A 22,095-nucleotide genomic window follows, 5' to 3' on the forward strand; every position below is an offset into this window, starting at 1 on the left:
CGAAAAAGTAGAGCAGGCAGAAGGAGGTGGGTTCTGAAAATGAAGAGGAGAGAAAGAGGGGGAGAGTCTTTGCTCCAGTGATTCTCCAAATGATGGGGTGTAGTAAAGAAGGCTTGGCAGCTTTGTTTGAGGGGATGTTCATTGTGGCCCTTGAGGTTATCTAAAGTTTTGTAGATGTCTAATCCTGATGAGCTGGAGACACTTTTCTTTGACCCATGAGTTTTTCCAGGTTGCGTTGTTCTTTGTTGCCACCTGGGGACTCTCCTGTCTGGCAGAATGGAAAGACCAGTGCCTTAACGTATGTGGATTGTTGTTGTCTGGGTCTTGCCTTTCTCAAGGTGTCATATGGGCTCTGACACACAGAGGACTAAATTGAAGTAAGGAAGCAAGCCAAACTATATTGCTGGTCCTTTTGATTCACTGGAGTTGTTGGCTTCAGAATGTTATCATTGGCTTTTACAGTGCTCATTCACTGCTTGATGCTTTTCCATTTATTATTGAATTATCATATATATTAATATATATGTGTATCAGTCTGTTTTTATGCTGCTAATAAAGACATGGTGGAGACTAGGTAATTTATAAGGAAAAAGAGTAATGGACTCACAGTTCCACGTGGCTGGGGAGGCCTCACAATTACGGCAGAAGATGAAGGAAGAGCAAAAAGGTCTTTATCATGGCAGCAGGCAAGAGAGAATGAGAGGCAAAGGAAAGGGGAAACCCTTTGTAAAACCATCAGATCTCATGAGACTTATTCACTACCACAAGAACAGTATGAGGGAAACCACTCCCATGATTCAGTTACCTCCTACCAGGTTCCTCCCATAACACATGGGAATTATGGGAGCTACAATTCAATGAGATTTGAGTGAGGACACAGACAAACCATATCAATATATATTCTCTCACAATATAGTTTTTATTTGACTGTGATGACCCAGTGTCATGATCTTAGAAGACACATGGCATACAGTGAAAGATTTCCTACATTAGCTCTATAGAAAATCATAGCATTCCTACATATGCATACGGGCAGATATTTAGATATTTAAAGTGTTGTTCTCTTTTTCTTCGGATATTTTATACATTTCTTTTTGTTTGAAAATTGCTGTTTTTTGGATATTGTTTTATTCTATGAATATATGAGGAAGATCCCTCATAACATGAGGAAAATAATAAAGTAATTAAAGTGAGAAAAATATTATTTGAATAATTAGCAGTCTTGCAAGGACATATTTTTGCTGCTATTTTGACAAGTAGAACTTGTCATGAGAAAGTCTGAAGGTCAAATCACTGGAATGGTTTTTACATTCAAAATGTTTTCCTCATTTTTTTCGAGGCTCATACATCTAGAATTATATGTTCATGAAATAATTGCTTTTTCTTGAGATTTCTGTAGACAGTTTGTAGAACATAATAGATGTTTATTTGATAATAATGAAGAGACGAATTTGATTTCATAGAAATTTTCTATCGTAAGGTTAGCCTTTTGTCAATCAATAAAAAAATAGTTTCTGTTGGCTTTTCATGACGGTGACTCATATCATTATGACTAATTCACTGTCTCCTAAATAATCCCTCCTTGCTCTATGACATTGCTAGCAATTTTAATGAAAATCTTCACTCCAGGAAAAAAATTCAAAGTGAAGTATTTGTATGTAAGGTTTACAGTCTCTACCCCCATAAATGGAGTCTGTTTTTCCACATTTGCAACACATATAATATGGTTGATAGAAAAGGTTTTTTTTTTTTTTTTTGGCAAAATATATTTCTAGAGGAAAGGTTTCAAACAGTAGCAGATGCCTGTAAATCTTAGAAACATTCTTTCAGTTTAATTTAGCAGCTCTAGAAAGCGAAAGTAGAAGAACATTATCTCCTATATTCCTATACATTGTTTAAAAAAACTTGTTTGTTGAAAAGAAAATAGGTTAAGAAGTAAATAAACTAAAATTAGAAGATGGAATTAATGGTTACATTTAATTCTGAAAATAATTATTTTGAGAGTAAATCAATCATTTGGCAATATGGTATGGATTAAATGTGAAAAAGCAATTTCTGAACCCCAGCTTCTTCAGGTTAGCATGCTGTTAAACTTGAACTCATTCAGAAAGTCTTCAGGAGGTCTCTAAGTTTGGGGGTTTCGTTTGGTAGTTTCTGTTTTCAAAGCCAGTCTTACACTAGGATGGCTATACATTTTTTTTTTTTTTTAAAGAAAATAACAAATGTTAGCACGGATAGGAGAAATTGGAACTCTCATGCATTGTAGTGAAAGTGTAAAACGATGCAGCCGCTATGGGAAATAGTTTGCTGGTTCTTCAAAAATCTAAACATAGAATTACCATATATTAACCTAGCAATTTCAACTCCTACATCTATACCCAAATGAACTGAAATCAGGAACTCAGATACTTGTACACCAGTGTTCATTGTGACATTGTTCAGAATAGCCAAAAAGTGGTCAACTAGTGCTCCTCTTTAGACGAACGGATAAAGAAACTGTAGTTTATACATACAATGCAACATTTTCCACCCTTAAAAAAGAATGAAGTTCTGATACAAGCTACAACATGGATGAAACCTTGAAAACATTATACTAAATGAAATAAGCCAAACCCAAAATGACAAATATTGTATGATTCCACTTACATGACATATCTTAAATAGGCAAATGCATAGAGATGGAAAGTAGATTAGCTATTACCAGGGGCTGGCGGGAGTGGGGACTTACTGCTTAATGACTGCAGAGTTTCTGTTCAGTGTGATGAAAAAGTTTTGGGAATAGATAGTGGTTATGGTTGTATAACATTGTAGTGTAACTAATGCCACTGAATTGTATGATTTAAAATGGCTGAAATCACAAATATTGTTATATATCTTTTACCACAATTAAAAAATCTATTAATGGGCCCAAAATGATTGAATTCTAAACTTTAATTGGGTGAATTATATGGTAGGTGAATTTAAATGGGTAAACTGAATGGTAGGTGAGTTGTATGGTAGGTATGTGGGTGAATTGTATGGTAGGTGAATTTTATACATTCATAAAACAGTTTTTTAAAAAGAGGCAGTCTTGTGAGTAGGAGGAGAGCTAGGTAAGGAGACATGGATCCTGATTTGATTTATGGCACCATTCAACTGTGTGTCATGAGGGGTAAGCCCCTGACCTCTCTGGTCACAGGACGGGATCCCATCAGGCACCCTCTTCCATACTTCCTACTTCTATCCTCTGTGGCTCCGTGATAGTAAGGCGGATAGTTTTGGTGGGTTAGGTTGGTTCTCAGCTGGAACAAACATGATCCTCTGGCCAGGTGCAGTGGCTCACGCCTGTACTCCCAGCACTTTGAGAGGCTGAGGCAGGTGGATCATGAGGTCAGGAGTTCGAGACCAGCCTGGCCAAGATGGTGAAACCCTGTCCCTACTAAAAATACAAAAATTAGCCAGGCGTGGTAGCATGCATCTGTAATCCCAGCTACTCGGGAGGCTGAGGCAGGAGAATCGCATCAACCTGGGAGGCGGAGATTGCAGTGAGCTGAGATCACGCCATTGCACTCGATCCTGGGCAACAAGAGCGAAATTCCATCTTAAAAAAAAAATTCCTCTGACCTCTGATGCTGAAAATGATGTAAATTCTAAATGCAGTCCAGATGTGGCTGTAGACATTCTAGAACCCCAAGGCTCCATAATTGCCTTCAGTTTTAGGCAGAGTGGATGGGTCACTGGGTCATGCCAGCAGAGCATGTGCTTGCTTAAGGAGGTTGATTTTTTTTCCAAATAATCTCTATTTTATTACAAGAACATTTTTAAAGCATATATTTTAACTCCATACCCTTCTTCTTTTTTTTATAGGCATAAACAGTTTTCAGGATTGAAAACTTCCTGAAATTTGGATTATCTTAGCCTTATTTTGACATCATTATATGCTATAGCCCTCTGTGTTTTCTTGTAGATACCACGATTATATTAAACATGTTCTTTTTTGTGAGGTATTGAATCTGAGGCTGAAATGAAGAGGTATTGATAAGGTTTGTTTTGTCTAGAATGCCCTTCCCATGTTTGCATGAACTATACTTCGTCTATTATTCAAGATATGTTTTAAAGCTTTCTTTTTTTCATTAAACCCTCTTTAACCTCCTCCTACATGGAAGTGCATTGAACACAGACTCCACAGTCAGTTAGACCTAGTTCTGTTTGTGGTCCAGCATTTGCTGGGTGGGTGATGCTGGACAATTCATTTACTTCTGCCTCAGCCTTCTTCTTTGACAAGTGGAGTTGTTTTCTTTTTCCTTCTCACTTCCACCATTTCCACCTCTCCTTGCCTTAGGGCGGAGAGGAGTTACTAGCAAAAAGACTGGCAGGCAGCATTGCCTGCTCTTTCCTGCGCACCATTGCTGATGATTGGCATTTGTATTTTAATACGATGTCCACACTCTGGAAAGGAATAATCTGGAAAGAAGACTGGGAAGTAGATGGTTTGCCTGTGTCATCACCACATTTTCCCTGTTCCCTGGGGTGGTGTACCTGCTCTTGTAATCTTCTTTAATTTCTGGAAGAACCTGGCTTCGGAAGGTATTGTGCTGTAGGTTTTCCCAGGAGTTTTGTTTGCTTTAGAGGTTCTTAACAACCATCATTGCCTTGGAGCCTTTGTCAACATTTTAGGCTTCCTTGTACTAAACAGATTTGCTTGTCGGGCCACACTTGTGCCTTTTCACTTATTCTCACCAGGGACTTCCTTCACTGGGCATCTGGCTGGGATTCTTGTTGCATTAGTGCACACTCAAGGGCCTCTGAAGAGTATCATGGAAGCATGTGCAGGCATTTTTTTTCCCCTCCAATTATTGGTTATCCAGGACAATGATACTACTTCAATTGTTCAGGCCAGTCTGGATATCAGGATCATTATCTGTATGGCAGGTCAGGTTATTATGAAGAAGCACCCAGGAGCTATGATGTATACATAGCAGGACTGAGAGAAGAGGAACAGCTGGCTAGAGCATGAAGAGCCAGCCTCTGGGATCGAGGAAATACCAGGAATAGCTCACTGTCTTGCGGGCTTCTTCTCTCAGAAGAAATGAGACTATAACGGCTTCACAGGTTTGATAGCCAGTGAGGTGGCACAGCATCTTGGGAAGACATGGTCCACTTGTGTTATTATTACCCATCGGATTCATTCCCCACGCAACTAGTCCATTGTAATCTAAAGCAAAGTATGTTGTTAAAAAAAAATCAACTTGTATTTAGCTTTTTAGAGTGAAGTGAAAGTCTGTTTTAAATGTGGGTTTTAGCTTTAATAACTTCAATGTTTAAATGTGGCAAACTCACAAAAATATCATTTGAAATGTTAATTATCTAAACTTCTTGTACACTTAGGTAGTTTTGACAATTCTGAAAACTACATTTTTAATTTTAGCTTTTTTTAGGTCCTCTGAGGATGTCAGATTTTGAAAGAAACTCAGGGAGGTTAAACATTCTGTTTGAGAGCAGTCTGTCTCCTGTTGGCTTTGTTTCTTTGTTTACATATTTATAATATTTTATAGATTATTATATAATATTTATTATTTTCATTTGATATTTTAATACATATTGTTTGAATAAATGAATTAGTGTTTGGGTATGATTGGGTATGATGAAACAAGAGAGCATAATGGCATAACTAAGTGTGAGCAGTAGATTTATATTGGGGGTGATTCACATGTAGGGCCCACAAAAGGAAGAAATGAGAGTATGATCTGAAATACTTTTGTTGCTCCCAAAATAATCTTCTTTGCTAATGAGAAATTGGCTTTCTAGGGTGTGTTAAATTTTGTGTGTGTGAAAGAGGCCTTGATAAAATCAATCCAAGTTTAAAATCATCCAATAAGAGATTTCTTTCTTGGCTAAAGGTCTAGGTGCTTCTTTTTTAAATAGCTGCACTTTAGGGAACTCATGTTACGTTAGTGCCAGCCAACTGGACACTCTTAAATTGCTTCAAATGGTGTACTAGAGGATAATGCTTTCTCTCTAATAACAGTGGAGTTTTAGAGGTGATTTGTGTGCTTTCATAGAGGAAACAACTCCTAATTTCTCTGCCACATTTCCAGTTTAGGATTTAAATTGAGATATGTTGCTACATTCTGCTAAAACAATTTTCAATACGCATTTGAGCTGGTGAAGTGAAAACATTTTCAAACCAGTTTCCTTGAAGATTTATCAAGCAGTTTTGTTGATGCATCTTGCTTTACTTCTTTTACCTATCACAGAAATAAAATTCCAGGCTAGGCAGCAGTGAAGGCCTTTGGATCTGTGTGAGCATGTCAAAAGCATTTTAAGAAGAGCAAAATATTTAGAGGAAGAATTTGGAAAAGCAGCCTTAAGGGATTTAACACATTTTTCTTCTTCTAATTCAGTCTCGTGTTCATCCCTCTAATGGAGAAAGGTCATTAATGGATAAGATTTGCTAAGCCAGCAAAGGCTTTCAGAAACAAAATGGTTTTCAAAAATCCAAGCCTAAGGAAAACACTGGTTTGAATTTGGAAGCTTGAAAATACATTTGGAGAAGGTTTATGTGCAGTAGAAATTATACTCATTCGCTTAATATTATACATATCTATTTATAATCAAATTATATGTAAGTTTGTTGTATTCTTACACATTTTTGTTTTGGAGAAGTTAAAATAATGAATTGGCTTGATAATGAGGATTGAAATAATTTGAGACTGTGGAAGTTCCATATAACTTTCTAGGCAGACAAAATGGCTGATCAGAATAGCATGAGAGAAGTTTAGTTATCCTGTTACCCGTCTGCTATTTTTACGCCCCCCAGATCTAGGCCAAGATTGTTTACCTTAATTGTGTGATGTGGAGGTTAGTAAGTGTGGCAAGTTTGTTACATTTAAATCTCATAATTGAAAAGCCACAGGCAAATTATTGTTTTTTTACCGAATTCCTGTCTAGTAGAAAATAATAAGTATGTCTGTTTGTATGTGTGTGTGTCTGAAAAAAGGAAAATGCAAACTAGTCTTTGAAATATGTACACCCTTTCCCCCATTTTTAACTGTATCAAGAGAATGAATGCAGAAGTGTATTTATAAACTTTGAAGTATTTTTGAAACATTTGGATGTTAGAAAATGTATTGTTTACAGACGAATAATTTATTTGTTACTTGGACTTATATTCTGACATTGACTTGACCCATAAAATAAAGACTATTATTGAAACATTATCTTATTCATTTTTACAAACATAAGAATGGGAATCCATAAATTTGATTTCATTGTATATGTGATAAAATGGAAAGATTATTGTCATTTGATAAGGTAAAAGTGCTCATTTCTTTGTCCACTTTATATCTGGGGAGAAACCTACATAGTATGAGATATTTTAATATGTTTTTGAAATAAGAAAGTTAAATGCTCTGGAAATAGGTTAAGAAAATGTAAAATGTAGTGAGATTTCTTATAATTTTTTCCTTTTTTATGGCCTCAAATTCTTAAGTTGTGTGAATGTTATCAAATTAAGATAATTTAATACTTATTTATGACCTTTCTATATTTTTTATTCATAGGATTAAATAAAACTGCATATAACCAGATTTATAAAAATACATCTTTTTAAGGTAGTGGGACAAATAATTGGATTTTCCAAATGCCCTAAACACTGATATTTAATATTAAATTCATTTTGGTGAGGCTGGTATAGCGCCTTCTTCAGGTTGATGTGTGGTGGTAGCCTTGTATTCTGAGTATAATCTCTGCTGTGTCCCTCTTTGATATGAAGATGGCAAAGGGTCATTCAGTGTGTAAGCACTTTCTCTTGGTTAATAAATGGCTTATGTGGCCTTGATCGGATAATATAAAGCTTGAAATAGGGATTGTTGCTGTCTTTGCTGTCCTTTCTTGAAGGAAGGTCACCTCTGAGCACCATTAACATCAAGGAGTTTCTTAAACAGCAGTTTTGTTTTCTATACCACTTGCTCCCTTAGTGTCTTGGAGAACGTCTCCAATTACCTTTATGGAGTTGTAAATGCGTTTTTTTTTTTTTTTTTTTCTGAAGCTGCTGCTATATTTATTCTGGGAATGACCTTTTAATTACAAACTCTCCTTCCACAAAGGGGTGAGGATCAAAGACTGGGTGAAGTGGTAGATGAACGTCTAATGATCCTAGTAGAGGTTTGTGAGCAGGTCTGTATTTAATGTGGAATCGATGCTGGAGGGCCAAGCACACCTGGGCCTCCTCCATTATTATTTTGCTGTTCCGATGTGGGAGGCAGCCCAGCAGTATAAAAGGTGGCAGAGGAGGCAGGACACACATATGGATGGAGCCTCACCTTTCTGCACTGTTGTAGATACTCCTTGGACAGCTTTCTGAACAACTGATAGAGATTGTCAAAATGCTGTTTTGTAGGCTTTAAGACAACAATGACTCTTTTACTGGCTTTAACAGAAAATCGAGTGGTGATGGAAGAGAGTATGATCTGAAGAGGTCCAATGGATATTTATCTGCCTTGCTTACACTTTTACTATAATCATTATAACAAGCTGGACACCAGCTCTTCGTCAAGTGATTGTCATTTATATTCACTAACCTTTACAGTGCTCTTGCAAACTAGATATTATTTATCCCTATTGTACAGATGAGAACCGTGAGGCTAGGCAATGTTATAATGACCCAAGTTCACACAATAAATGGATTGGGACACTGTCTACTTGGTTCTAGAGAAAATCCTTTTCTCTTTTTGTTAGCCACACGGCCTTCTTATATGTAACCAAATCCTTCTACCCATCTTTAAAAAGTTCAGGGTGGTCAGTCTTTTAAAGTAACTTTTCATTTTTTATGGCTTATAAAATTAATTTGTAATCAAAACCAAAATTGATAATGGTTTTAAATTCTTCTGATTTTTCTACCTGTAAAAGTTTGTATAGATCAAGATCATTAAAACCTCATGTCAATCTTACTACAGGAAAATGGGTTACAAGATTGACCATAAACCTTATGCTGTCATTCTAGAGGGTGTAGGACCAGTATGAAGAGGGAGGAAGTCACGAATTCCTGAGTTTTTATTGGATAACTTTAATTTTTGTTTTGAACATGAAGACATTTTGATTATGCTGAAATTTTACTTCAACAAAATGTAGCAGAAAGTGCTGTGGGTACTAGCTGGAAAGTTGGTCCCTGATTCGATCCCATAAACCTGGATTTGGTCTCTGATGGCAGGACTCCGGGGCTTAGGGTGAGACAGCCTGGTCCCTTGGGAAAGGTGCCCGAGCCTCCCTCTGTTGTAGGCAGTGTTGGGCTCCATAGGTGAACCGGGCAGTCATCACATTCTGCATCAGCTGCGCATCATTGTGCTCCAGGAGCTTGACTAATAGGACTATTTTAAACTCTTCAAGGATAGAGATAACCTTATTTGGTGCTTTACTAAAGGTACAGACTCTCATACTTTTTCCTTCTCTTTCTTTTTCCATTCCACAGATGAACACAATGATGTACAGAAGAAAACCTTTACCAAATGGATAAATGCTCGATTTTCAAAGGTAACCGACACTTTCAAAAACTTTGATGTTTCGGATGCGTCATTCTGATTGAAGGAGTTTGGTTGGAAGTGCAGTAAATTTTCCCCAGGAAATGTCACCTAGCAGAAGTCTTCTAAGTATGCAGATACATTTATTCTTCTTTTATTCTCTTCCAAAATATGTTTAAATGGAAATTCTCACATACATAGTTTATGGGACGCTATTGACTTTTACCTGGCCTTCTCCAGATATTTAAGGCAACAATTAGCTGCTTTCGATTCTGCAAATCCTGGGTACATCTGGGAAAGGATATATCATTGGGAAAATTTTTGTGTTCCCTTGGTTAAGAGGATTATGATTTCATTTTGCCTGGTTAAAACCAAATGTTATCATTCAGGAAGTCTTTCTACCCTGTCAAAAATATTTATGGAGTTTTATTCTTGTAGATGTGGCTAATAATATTTATCTGCCTTGTGGTTTTTTTTTTTCTCGTGTACTTCCTTAATTCCATCCCCCCTCCCCTGCAAAGATCTGCTCTTAGCATTTCTGACTATTTAGAATATAATCAATGCTTTGAGCAATAATTTTTCTTAGGGGCAGACCATGCTGAAGAGAGGAATTGTCAGTGCTATTTTCAAATCTGTTCTAATATGATTATCTCTTAGTTATTGGTGTTGGAATTTTGTGCCCTAAGCCTCAGGTGGGAAGAGAGTTTTCAGGGTAACAGATTGTGTTACTCTTCTATAGCAAGATGAAAAATAGAAGTTTCTCAGAGAAACACTGTTATGGTCTTTTAAACAGTATAAAAGCTATTTTAATGAAGACTTGCTTTTCAAAATTTTTGGTTGCTTTTCGAAAGTTGTAAAGGTCAGGGAGACAAACATTGGTATTTCCTGAGGAAAAAATGAGGATATCTTAAGGTTAGTTTGAGTAGCAGCATAGTTTAAAAAATGCCCCACATCCCAATATTTATAGTTGGTTATTTGATTTCACTGCTTCTTAGGCTTTACAAGTTTATCTTGAGGGATATTTTATCTTGCCTGTGAGTATGTAAGGAATGTGAAAATTAACTTTGACAGAGGTTTAAAAATATAGAGAATTAGAACATAAAGGTGCTTGCATAATTGGCAGTTATATGTGTAGGATTATTCCAAAGCACATGTAGGCATATTTTGGTAAATTTTAATCTGTTTTATTCCAGAGACACAGGTAACATATGTGCATCTCGGGCTTAACATGAATGAAAACTTTTGAAGTATTCATCTGCATGTGACCATTTTCCAGAGAATGTAGTTTTAGTAACTGGGAGTCTGATATGAGGGGCTTTATTCCTGTGGTTTCATGATTGCTCGTATAAGTAAGATTATTCATCCTGGTTATTCAAGAGGATAACACGGGAATTGTTTAGATAGAACAAGTGAAGCAGTTTTTAGCAGCTTAATTTAGTCTTTGGGGAAGAATTGCCTTAGAACTAATTTTGAAGATTGTTTTGAAAGCATTAAACTTGGTAGAGCTAAGTTTAGAAAGCATTTGAAACTGGGTAAATTACTTTTTACCTATTTATGACAATGGAGAGCAATAGGTAGTATGATAGGACATGGAAAGGGTTTGCAGAGGAAGAGAGATGAGAACTGAGAAAGAATAATTGAAAAGAAAGTTCTCAATGTTTATGGCGGATCATTGACACCTTTAAAAAGACCTCACATAAAACAAACTCTGGTAGTACCAGACTAGCTTATTAAATGAACTTGATATTTAAATTTGTACATTTATAATGTCTATTATTTTGCAATATAAATGGGGGCTTTAAGTCCCATTTAAATTGTTTGCCCTGGGATATTTGTATTTCTTACCAAACTACTAGAAAAGACTTGATAATTTTTATCATTTTTAGTAAAAGTTATAGTTATGGAACACAGAACTTTTAGCTAAAAGCTTTTAGCTAAAAGTGTCTGTGTTAGTGTTTGGAGATGGTAGTTTCTGAGCTCAGTTTCTGTGTTAGTGTTTGGAGATGGTGTTTGGAGAAAAACTACCAAAAGTGGGATGACTCTGAAAACTTTTATTTTCATCTAGCAAGAAATCAAAACCTAGAAGGAATTTGTCTGAGAAATTATGAATATTTGGAGATGGGAGGCTCATGGCAGTGACACTAAACATTCACATTATTTTTTCTTTCCTCTGGCTGTCTTAAGACCATAAGCTGAACTGCTTCCAATTGGGGATAGTGAAAGAGAGAGTAACACATTTCTAGACCGGGAGATTTCCATAGACTCCCATGTGGCTTAACCCTTGCTGAGCTGGGGAAAGACTGTATTTGTGCCTGGTATTACTAGGTAATGCAGAGGCTAGAACAAGAAAAAAAAATCCCATTGAAGGGAATGAATTTTTTAAAATCCGTATCCTTTGGCACATTGTGGTGAGCTTTACAATATAATTTTTCAGTGGGTCCACTACTCCCCTACAGTGTGGGTTCCTAAACAGAGCAACAGGGCCCCTGTGCTGATGGCACCTTCTGCCATTTAGGAATTCGTTTTAAAACAGGCATTTGTTTGGATATTTCCTTTGTGGCCTCCTTCCCATCAAAAGTCTCAATCAAACATCACGTCTTGTTAATTCCAATATGTACATATATTCAAAATTGTCCACTTACTCTATGTAGAGTGACATGTCTCTTTTCTAAGTCATTGTTATTGGTGTTGGAAAAAATGGTGAGAGACTTTACAATGGGCAAGAAAGACTAGTGGGTGTCCTGTTAGCTCAGGCATCTGAATTATCTCTGCCTTTAATTATTTTTGAGCTACATTACAACTAGGTAAGTTGTGGAAAATAGGTATGCAAGTGATTCTTATCCATAAAAATGAAAATTATTTGGAAAGCAGTTAATTATTGCTCCTTGGATAGACCAGTTTTTGCATCTATTGCAAATCTACTTCAGTTTTCATCTTTCTTATATAAAACATGTGTTTTTAAAAATTTTCCCCTGAACTGGTTGTAACACCTTATTGGGTCCCTCATTAATTAATGAGTTAAATAAAGTCTTTAACACACATTATTATCACATTGGTTTGAGAGTGATAACCTTACCTTGTTTGAAAATTATCGTTGAATACATGGACCACTGTGAGAATCTGCTAATTGGTTCTTCATTCCATGCCCCACCTTCTCCATCTCCCTATCCTTTTTTTTTTCTTTTTTTCTTTTTTTTTTTTTTTTTTGAGACAGAGTCTTGCTCTGTCGCCCAGTCTGGAGTGCAGTGGTCCAGTCTTGGCTCACTGCAGCCTCTGCCTCCCAGGTTGCAGCGATTCTCCTGCCTCAGCCTCCCTAGTAGCTGGGAGTATGGGCGCATGTCACCACGCTCAGCTAATTTTTGTATTTTTAGTAGAGATGGGGTTTCACCATGTTCGCTAGGCTGGTCTCGAACTCCTGACCTCAAGTGATCTGCCTGCCTCAACCGCCCAAAGTGCTGGGATTATAGGCGTGAACCACTGCACCCGGCCTCCCCTTCCATTTTCAAGAGAGTATCTATAGTGTTTCTAAAGGGTAAACCTGAATACGTTTTTCTCTTCTGTAAGCTCTTTCATTGGGTGCCCATTGTCCTTTTTAAAAAAAACAAAATTAGAAATTGAAATTGTACATATTTTTGATATATAGTGTGATGTTTTGGTCTTACTTGGTTCTTAACACTCTAAATAGCTACCTCCCAATTTACTCCTAATTTTATTGTACTTTCCTTTCGCTCCCTCTTTATGCTCCAGCCACGCTGTCTCTGCTTACCATCCCGGTGGCCTTCCTGGCCTTTGCACACAGTCCTTTCTCTATCTCTTCCTGGGCAGCTCCTACCCTTCCTTCTTGCCTGAACTTAAATGTTGCTTCCTCAAGGATCTCTTTTCTGAGCTTCCAGACTAGGGTAGAAAAGCTGTATACTATGAAAGTGTTATGATTTGAAGCACTTACCATACTGTAATTTAAATAGTTGCCAGTCTTTTTTCCTAGGTTAGGCATAAGCTCTGTGGGTGCAGGGACTGTCTATTTGCTCATTGGCATATCTTTTGGCATTTAGTAGGTATCCAGTAAAGTATTTGTAGGCTTAATAAATAAATGAATGACAATGACATAGACATACATTGAATATGCCTAATTCTATATGTTCACAAGCCACTTGGGGATGGTTGCATTGGAAAGAGACAAGAGTAGAGTTTAGGACTGAGTGCAACATGGCATGAATTGTGCTATGTCCTGGATATGAATATAATGCATCAGGGCTTTTGCTGCATTTTTCACAAAAATAAGCAAATCCAGCTATCCAAACTTTCCCTGTTTACCTGATTTCTTGGAGTTGTGCTGCAGTGATTGTTAAATGACCACTTGGACTTAATGTATATTATTGTTTTATTTACCCAGTACAGTTCTTCACATAGGATCTAACTACTACATTCACTGTGAAGAAAAATAAGACTAAAAACTTAAGGCTAGCACAATTCTTTTCTTGATAAGGGATTTGGTAAAGAACTTGACAATAATATTGGTCTAAAACCATCTTTTAATTTGTAACTGCATATGAATATACAGTAGCCAAGACAGCACTCACTCAAAATATGTATTCTTTTTGCCGCAAATCCTTGTTAACATATCATAGAGTATACGGTGCTTTGGAATTCAAGGATCCTGAGAAGTCATAGTGTACAGTAAATTATGGCTCTTGGATTTTTAAAACTTATGAAGAGCTCAAAAAAGTGATTATCTAAAAAAGAAAGCAAAAAGTTAGGAAATTAAACACTTATTTCTGGATATCCTGCTCATTTATTTATGACCTCAGGCAAATTATTAGTCAAATTTTTCAGGTCACCTGGTCTACATTTCTATAGCCATAAGACACAATTGGTCATTATTACCTGCCTTATATCATGAAGAAATATTGAGGCATTGCTGTGAAGTGTATAGGAGATGATAATTACTTAGGAATGCAAAATAAAAAACCTATCAGGTACCTTGAATTTGTGATATTCCTGATCTGTGGATCTGTGCGACACATATAAACAGAAAAGGGAAAAAGCATTGGCTCATTAAGCTCACGTTCTTCCATTGTATGGTGTATATGACTTGAGTTTTTTACCCCTTCTAAATTTCAGAGCCTCTGGTTTGTTAGCCGGCCGGTCTCCCAAGGGAGGCAGCAAAGGCCTCATTGCTTTGCTGTTGGGAAATTTGCTCTGACTTTGAGCCTGCATTTTCTTTGGCTGACTTTCAGAGCTGCTCATCTGGCAGAGCTGAAAACATACAAATTGCATAAGTTATTTTATCAATTTGGTGAGACAGTTCTCTAAAGAGGCTTCACAAATAAAGGTTAGGTAGAAAATATGCAAACTTAGAAATGCTGAACTTGAGTTTGTGCAAATTTCTGCTTTTCTCTTTTCTAAGACACAGATGAGCCAAGTTTTCATGTAAGTTACAATTCCAAATTTGAAATTTAAATTGACAGAACCTAAGAGAGAAAAGCTATGAAGCATTTTTTTTATGGATTCCAATATGGAGAGCTATTAAGATGCTTTCCTTTAGGAGACAATGAGACATTGCTTTTAGATATTGTTTTTCTACTTTTTTCGTGTTGGAAGTTAATGATCACTAAAATAGGGGTGGGAAAAGATGAGGAGAGAGATTTGTACAGGAGGTGCAATAAAAGGAGCCCAAACCCTTTTCCACCTCTAGGTGTTCAATCTTCTCTTTAGTACTATAAACAGGCTGACAGGCTTCCTATGTGATGATAAATACCATCTGTAGTAGAGGCTTGAGCTTGAAGAGCTACACACTGGGTCTGCCATTGGTTTATTTCATGAGTATGCATATGGCAACTCAACTGATTGTTTTAGGAGCCATTCACATTCAAGTGGTTCCTTAAAAAGAAGTGTGAATTAGTGTCTATTCACTAATACCTCTAAAAAGAAAACAATAAAATATACTCCATATTCTTAAACACCAGCTTCCAGATATACTTTGGCTGTACTTATGCAAGCTTTGTTGTTGTTGCTGTTTGTTTTGTTTTCATTCAGTTTGAATTTTTAAAATTTGATTTTTATCTCAAAATTGTTTATAAAATGAACTTCACCTTGGTTAAAACTAAAAACAAATGATTAAAATTAAAACTGTTAAGTATTATTTAATATGCTATGCTTTGATGAGTACTTAATAAAGGGTTTTGATTCGGCCTATTGGTATTCATAATTGTGAAGCAAATTTGGTAGTCTTTATAATTGATGATCAGTTTAGAAATTGATCAACTGGGAGGAAATGACTATTCACCCTTCACCTAGGAAGGAGTGAGCAGGACCACCTTCCTTGTGCTTTTCCATTCAGCCTTTTGTGGCCCCACCATCTCTAGCTTCAGAGATGGGCTCTGGTGGTGCAGGGAAGGGTGGGCTTATGCCGGGGTGGGAAGTAAGGTATCAAGAGGGGATTGCTGAGAGGTAGTGGTTGAGGGGAGAGAAGCTCTACCTATTACACGGAGTAAGGAGACACTGGACCCATTACCAGCCGTATCTGGCCTGGGAAACTTTTAGCTGCAATTGCCACAGGTAACAATTCACCAGCCATAAAGGGAGTCACACTTGGGGGGAAGCTGACATTTATTTTTGTTATTATTTGTTGGAGAAATAAAAAATCCTACCAACACTGGTACCTCTTGGTACCAACATAGAATACAGAGAAAATACAATTTACAATTAAGTGTGCATGTGTGGTTAAGTGCATGCAGGCAGTTGGTTAAAGACGAGAAAGTCTAGACAGAATTTCACACAAATATTCAGTAAAGTAGGAGAAAGAACAACGAACACTTGTCTCTGTGAGAGACAACTAGATGTGCCATGTTGTGATGGTTTCTGTCCAACTTCTCAACAACTCCTGTGTTTAACTTAACTTGGAAAACGAGACTGGGTTTATCTATTTCCTGATCACAAAAATTGGGTCTATTTTGTTTTAAGGAGACACCCTAAGGGAAGGGAAGGAGCAGTGTAGCTGCCTCTCCTTTATATATATTGAACAAAGGAACTTTCATTTTATTTACCTTTACACTGTCAGAATCAGTGCATTACCAGTGCCTCACCCTAGTCCCATGGAAGCCTATCTTTTGAAGGACTGCGTTCTTCAAACATTTCTACTGTATTGCCAGTTGTGTATACATGGAATAAGCTGTATTGTTTCCTGAGTTTGCCTACAGACCTTGCCTGGTATGCATGTGCAGTCAGAGCTATTTATTTATTTATTTCATTTCCGTAGGTTTTTGGGGGAACAGATGGTGTTTGGTTACATGAGTAAGTTCTTTAGTGGTGATTCGGTGAGATTTTGCTGCACCCATCACCCGAGCAGTATACACTGTACCCAATTTGTAGAATTTTATCCCTCACCCCCACTTCCACCCACCACCTCCCACCCCCAGTCCTCAAAGTCCATTGTGTCATTCTTATACCTTTGGATCCTCACAGCTTAACTCCCACTTATGAGTCAGAACATGCAATATTTGGTTGTCCATTCCTGAGTTACTTCACTTAGAATAATGGTCTCTAGTTTCATCCAGGTTGCCGTAAATACCATTATTTCATTTCTTGTTAATGGCTGAATAGTATTATTCATATACTATATATATACTATACTATTAGTACATATATAATATATATCTATATTATATATAAAAAAGATGCTTGCACACGCATGTTTATAGCAGCACAATTCACAATTGCAAAAATATGGAACAGCCCAAATGCCCATCAGAGGTGGGCATTTGGAAAAGGAGCCATTACACAAAAAAGATGCTTGCACACACATGTTTATAGCAGCACAATTTGCAACTGCAAAAATATTATATATTAATATATAATATATAAATATATAAATATATAATATATATAATAGTATATATACTATTTGTATAGTATTAATAGTATATACACACACACATATATATACACACATACTGCAATTTCTTTATTCACTCATTGTTCGATGGGCATTTGGACTGATTCCATATTTTTGCATTTGCGAATTGTGCTGCTATAAACATATGTGTGCAAGCATCTTTTTTGTATAATGGCTTCTTTTCCTCTGGGTAGATACCCAGTAATGGGATTGCTGGATCAAATGGTGGTTCTACTTTTAGTTCTTTAAGGAATCTCCACACTGTATTCCATAGTGGCTGTACTAGTTTACATTTCCAGCAGTGTTCCCTTTTCACTGCATCTTTGCCAACCTCTATTGTTTTTTGATTTTTTCATTACGGCCATTCATGCAGGAGTGAAGTGGTATCGCATTGTGGTTTTGATTTGCATTTCCCTGATCATTAGTGATGTTGAGCATTTTTTCATATTCTTGTTGGCCATTTGTATATCTTCTTTTGAGAATTGTCTATTCATGTCCTTAGCCCATTTTTTTTTTTCTTGCTAATTTGGAGTCAGAGCTTATTCAGCCCCCAGACCTCACCTGATTGTCCATGGAGTACGCTAGTGGCCCCTGCCTCTGGCCACCAGGTATCTGAGCCCCACATTGGTTCCTTATCATTCCAGATTTTATCATCACTATACCAATAACTTACCAAAATCAAGGTAAACATTCTGTTACATGTCTGTGTGACTTGTGATTCCCTGAAAGATATTACTTGGTTTGGCATGTGTTTTACAGTATTTTGTAGTTCTGAAGGTAGGTGCACATTTACTGATTTGGACTGTTCTCTGCACATTTACAGTAAACACTGTAAATCATTGCTCTGTAGTTAATGTGGCATACTCTGTGATGATCTGCAACCGTCTGTTTCTCTTGTCTCTGTCTCTCTCTTCCTCTTCTCTCCCTCCCTCCTTCCAAGCAAGCTTCTAAAAGGAATCTTTTTCAATTCTTAACAACTTGTGCTGACCACCCAGAATTCTTAAAGAGGAAGGCTGAGAGATCTGCACTCACTAATTGTTTAAGTGACTGAAGCACATTTTGCTGGTTTTCTGTTGTTGAGGTGTGGAAGGAACTCATTAGGCATTATTTCAGTGCCCTTATTTTGCTTTTAGTCTTCTCTGTGGAAAGCAATGCTGTGTTTATTCTTTTACCATGGAGTTGAATCATAAAAGTAAATACTAAATACCATACAGTCTTCATTTCATTGATTAAGGTACACATTTTATAATTGAGATGAACCTAATTTTATAATTTTGCTTAATCTTGACTAGAGCCAACATTCTTTTGAAGACTTCTATTATTTAATTTATGCAATAATACATAAACTTTGTAAAAATTAGATAAAAGAGTAAATCCAAAGAAAAATTTTCAAACTACTTTTAATTCCACCACCAAGAGAAAAAGTGTAGCATTTTGTTGTATAATGGCTTAAAAATGTATTATCATATAAATATATTATCATTAATTAAGATGATGTTGTACATAGTGCTTACTGATGCAATATTGATTATTTAAAAATTGAAGAATTACAAGAATGTAAAAGGGTGCTACATTTGTGTCAGTGTTGAGATTGGGGTTCATGAGTTAAAGATTCTAATTTGAAAAGATTGAGAAATATTGAATTAAGTTATTTCTATTGGAATTTTTAAATTAACCAACTTCTTGCAAAAAACAGATGAGGAGGGGGAGAGAGAGAGACCATAAAATTTACAATGTTATCAGATGCTGGGGCATCATTTTGAACTATCAGGGGCATCAGATTAATCTGAGGAGAGTATGAATATATTACGATATGTACACTATGTATGTTTGTGTGTATATATATACTGTATACCCACACACACACACATAGACACACAGTAAATGATGGGACTAGTAATTGAATTAAATAGAGTGTCTCAAATCCTGTTTTGAAAACGGTGTAAATAAATAATAGAATAATCAGTGTCAAAGGGCTCAAATTTGTTATTCGTTTGTAAGATGACACTCATCAGACATATTACTTTTGAAAGCATTTAAAATCTGTTATCTTCCAACTCTTTTTATTATATGCAGTTATAACTTGATTGCTTATAATGGGTTTAGGTAAGTCATAGGACAGATTCTGTCTCCCTGCTATATCTGTTTCTTTGTATAATTTTGGCAGTACCAAGCTAGATTTGCAAATTCACCTTAACATATTTGCCATATTACGTTAGTACTGTTTTTTGTTTATATCTACAGTCATGTGTTGCATAAGGATGTTTTGGACATTGATGGACCACATATATGGTGGTGGTCCCAGAAGATGATAATGAAGCTGAAAAATTCCCATAACTTAGTGATGCTGTAACTGTCATAAGGGCATAGCACAATGCCATTTACTCGAGTGTATTAGTCTGTTCTTATGCTGTTACTAAAGACATACTCGAGACTGGGTAATTTATAAAGGAAAGTGGTTTAATTGACCCACAGTTCCGCATGGCTGGGGAGGCCATGGTGAGAAGCAAAAGAGGAGCAAAGTCACGTCTCTCATGGCAGCAAGCAAGAGAGAGAGAGCATGTGCAGGGAACTAACCATCAGATCTTATGAGACTTGTTCACTATCATGAGAACAGCACAGGAAAGATCCACCCCCATGATTCAGTTATCTCCCACTGGATCCCTCCCATGACATGTGAGAAGTATAGGAGCTACAATTCGAGATTTGGGTGGGGACACAGCCAAACCGTATCATCCGGTATTTGTGGTGATGCTGTTGTAAACAAACCTACCATGCTGCCAGTTGTAGAAATAGCTAGCACATACAATTATGTACAGTACATAATACTTGGTAGTGATAACCAACAACTATGTTACTGGTTTATGTGTTTATTATAATTTTATCATTACTTTATTTATTTATTTATTTTGAGATGGAGTCTTGCTCTGTTGCTCAGGCTGAAGTGCAGTGGTGCAATTATGGCTCACTGCAACCTGTACTTCCCCTGTTCAAGCGATTCTTCTGCCTCAGCTTCCTGAGTAGCTGGGATTACAGGCATGTGCCACCATACCTGGCTAATTTTTGTATTTTTAGTAGAGACGAGATTTCACCATATTGGCAGGCTGGTCTCGAACTCCTGACTTCATGATCTGCCTGTCTTGGCCCCGCAAAGTGCTGGGATTGCAGGTGTGAGCCACTGTGTCCAGTCCATTATTTTAGAAGGTATTCCGTCTACTCATTAAAAAAAAAAAGTTAACTATAAAACAGCCTCAGGCAGTTCCTTCAGGAGGTGTCCCAGAAGAAGGCATTGGTATCATAGGAGACGACAGCTCCATGCGTGTTATTGCCCCTGAAGACCTTCCAGTGGGACAAGATCTGGAGGTGGAACACAGTGATATTGCTGTTCCTGACCCTGTGTAGGCCTAGGCTAATGTGTATGTTTGTGTCTTAGTTTTTAATAAAAAAGTTTAAAAACTAAAAAAATACAGTTTTAAAAATTGAAAAAGGCTTATAGAATAAGGAAAAAATGAAACAATATTCTTGCACAGATGTGTGATGTGTTTGTGTTTTAAACTGTGTGATTATAAAAGAGTCAAAAAGTTAAAGAAATTGAAAAGCTTATAAAGTAAAAAAGTTACTGTAAGCTAAGGTTTATTATTGAAGAAAGAAAAATATTTTTAAAATAAATTTAGTGTAGCCTAAGTGTACAGTGTTTATAAGGTCGACGGTAGTATACAGTAGTGTCCTAGGCCTTCACATTCATTTACCACTCACCCAGAGCAATTTCTAGTCCTGTAAACGCCATTCATGTTAAGTGTCCTATACAGGTGTACTATTTTTGTTTTGTTTTTGTTTTTTTTTTGAGATAGAGTCTCTCTCTGTTGCCCAGGCTGGAGGACAGTGGTGCGGTCTTGGTTCACTGCAACTTCTGCCTCCCAGGTTCAAGCAATTCTCCTGCCTCAGCCTCCTGTGCAGCTGGGATTACAGGTGTGCACCACCACAACCAGCTAATTTTTATGTTCTAGGAGAGATAGGGTTTCACCATGTTGGCCAGGCAGGTCTCCAACTCCCAACCTCAGGTGATCCACCCGCCTCGGCCTCCCAAAGTGCTGGGATTACAGGCGTGAGCCACTGTATCCAGCCTAAAATCTTTTATATCATATTTTTACTGTAACTTTTCTGTGTTTAGAAACATGAATACTTACCGTGTGTTACAGTTGCCTGCAGTATTCAGTACAGTAACATGCTCTATAGGTTTGTAGCCTAGCAGTGATATGCTATACCATCTAGCCTAGGTGTGTTGTAGGCTATTCCATCTCGGTTTGTGTAAATATACTTTATGGTGTTTGCACAATGATGGAATCACCTAAGGATGCATTTCTCTGACTGTATCCCTGTCCTTAAGTGACTCATGATTGTATTTGGAGTCTGAGTGCCGTGAAGTCAAGGGCTGCTTTTATCAGCCTTGGTTTTTGCATACTGTACGACAGAAAGTAGGCACTGATCTATCTCCCTACTGGAAAATCCAAGGCCCAATTCTGCTTCTGATTTGTTATTGATACAAAGAATTAGAATTTCACTCTTTTAAGAAATCCAAACTGTACTTTCTAAATCTTACTTCCTTATTCAATCTTTTATAGATTTTTTCCATTACTACTACTGTTGCTGAAAAACATGATCTGTGATAGAAATATTAATAATTGTGCTTTGGGAGTATTGAAG

At 36.9% G+C, this 22,095-nt stretch overlaps 1 protein-coding gene and 1 pseudogene across 8 annotated transcripts in view; both read left to right on the forward strand.

The window, feature by feature from the left end:
* LOC105465799 (utrophin) overlaps positions 1–22,095 on the forward strand; it is a 579,736-nt gene that overhangs the window by 106,277 nt on the left and 451,364 nt on the right. For all 8 annotated transcript variants that reach the window (XM_071096556.1, XM_071096557.1, XM_071096560.1 and 5 more), the window contains one exon: positions 9,449–9,510. In XM_071096556.1, coding sequence (XP_070952657.1) covers positions 9,449–9,510 — 62 coding nt within the window. The remainder of the gene's footprint in view (positions 1–9,448; positions 9,511–22,095) is intronic.
* LOC105465770 (rhomboid-related protein 4 pseudogene) lies at positions 598–9,441 on the forward strand (annotated as a pseudogene).

This window comes from Macaca nemestrina, chromosome 5, assembly GCF_043159975.1.
Source record: "Macaca nemestrina isolate mMacNem1 chromosome 5, mMacNem.hap1, whole genome shotgun sequence".
Lineage (NCBI taxonomy): Eukaryota > Metazoa > Chordata > Mammalia > Primates > Cercopithecidae > Macaca > Macaca nemestrina.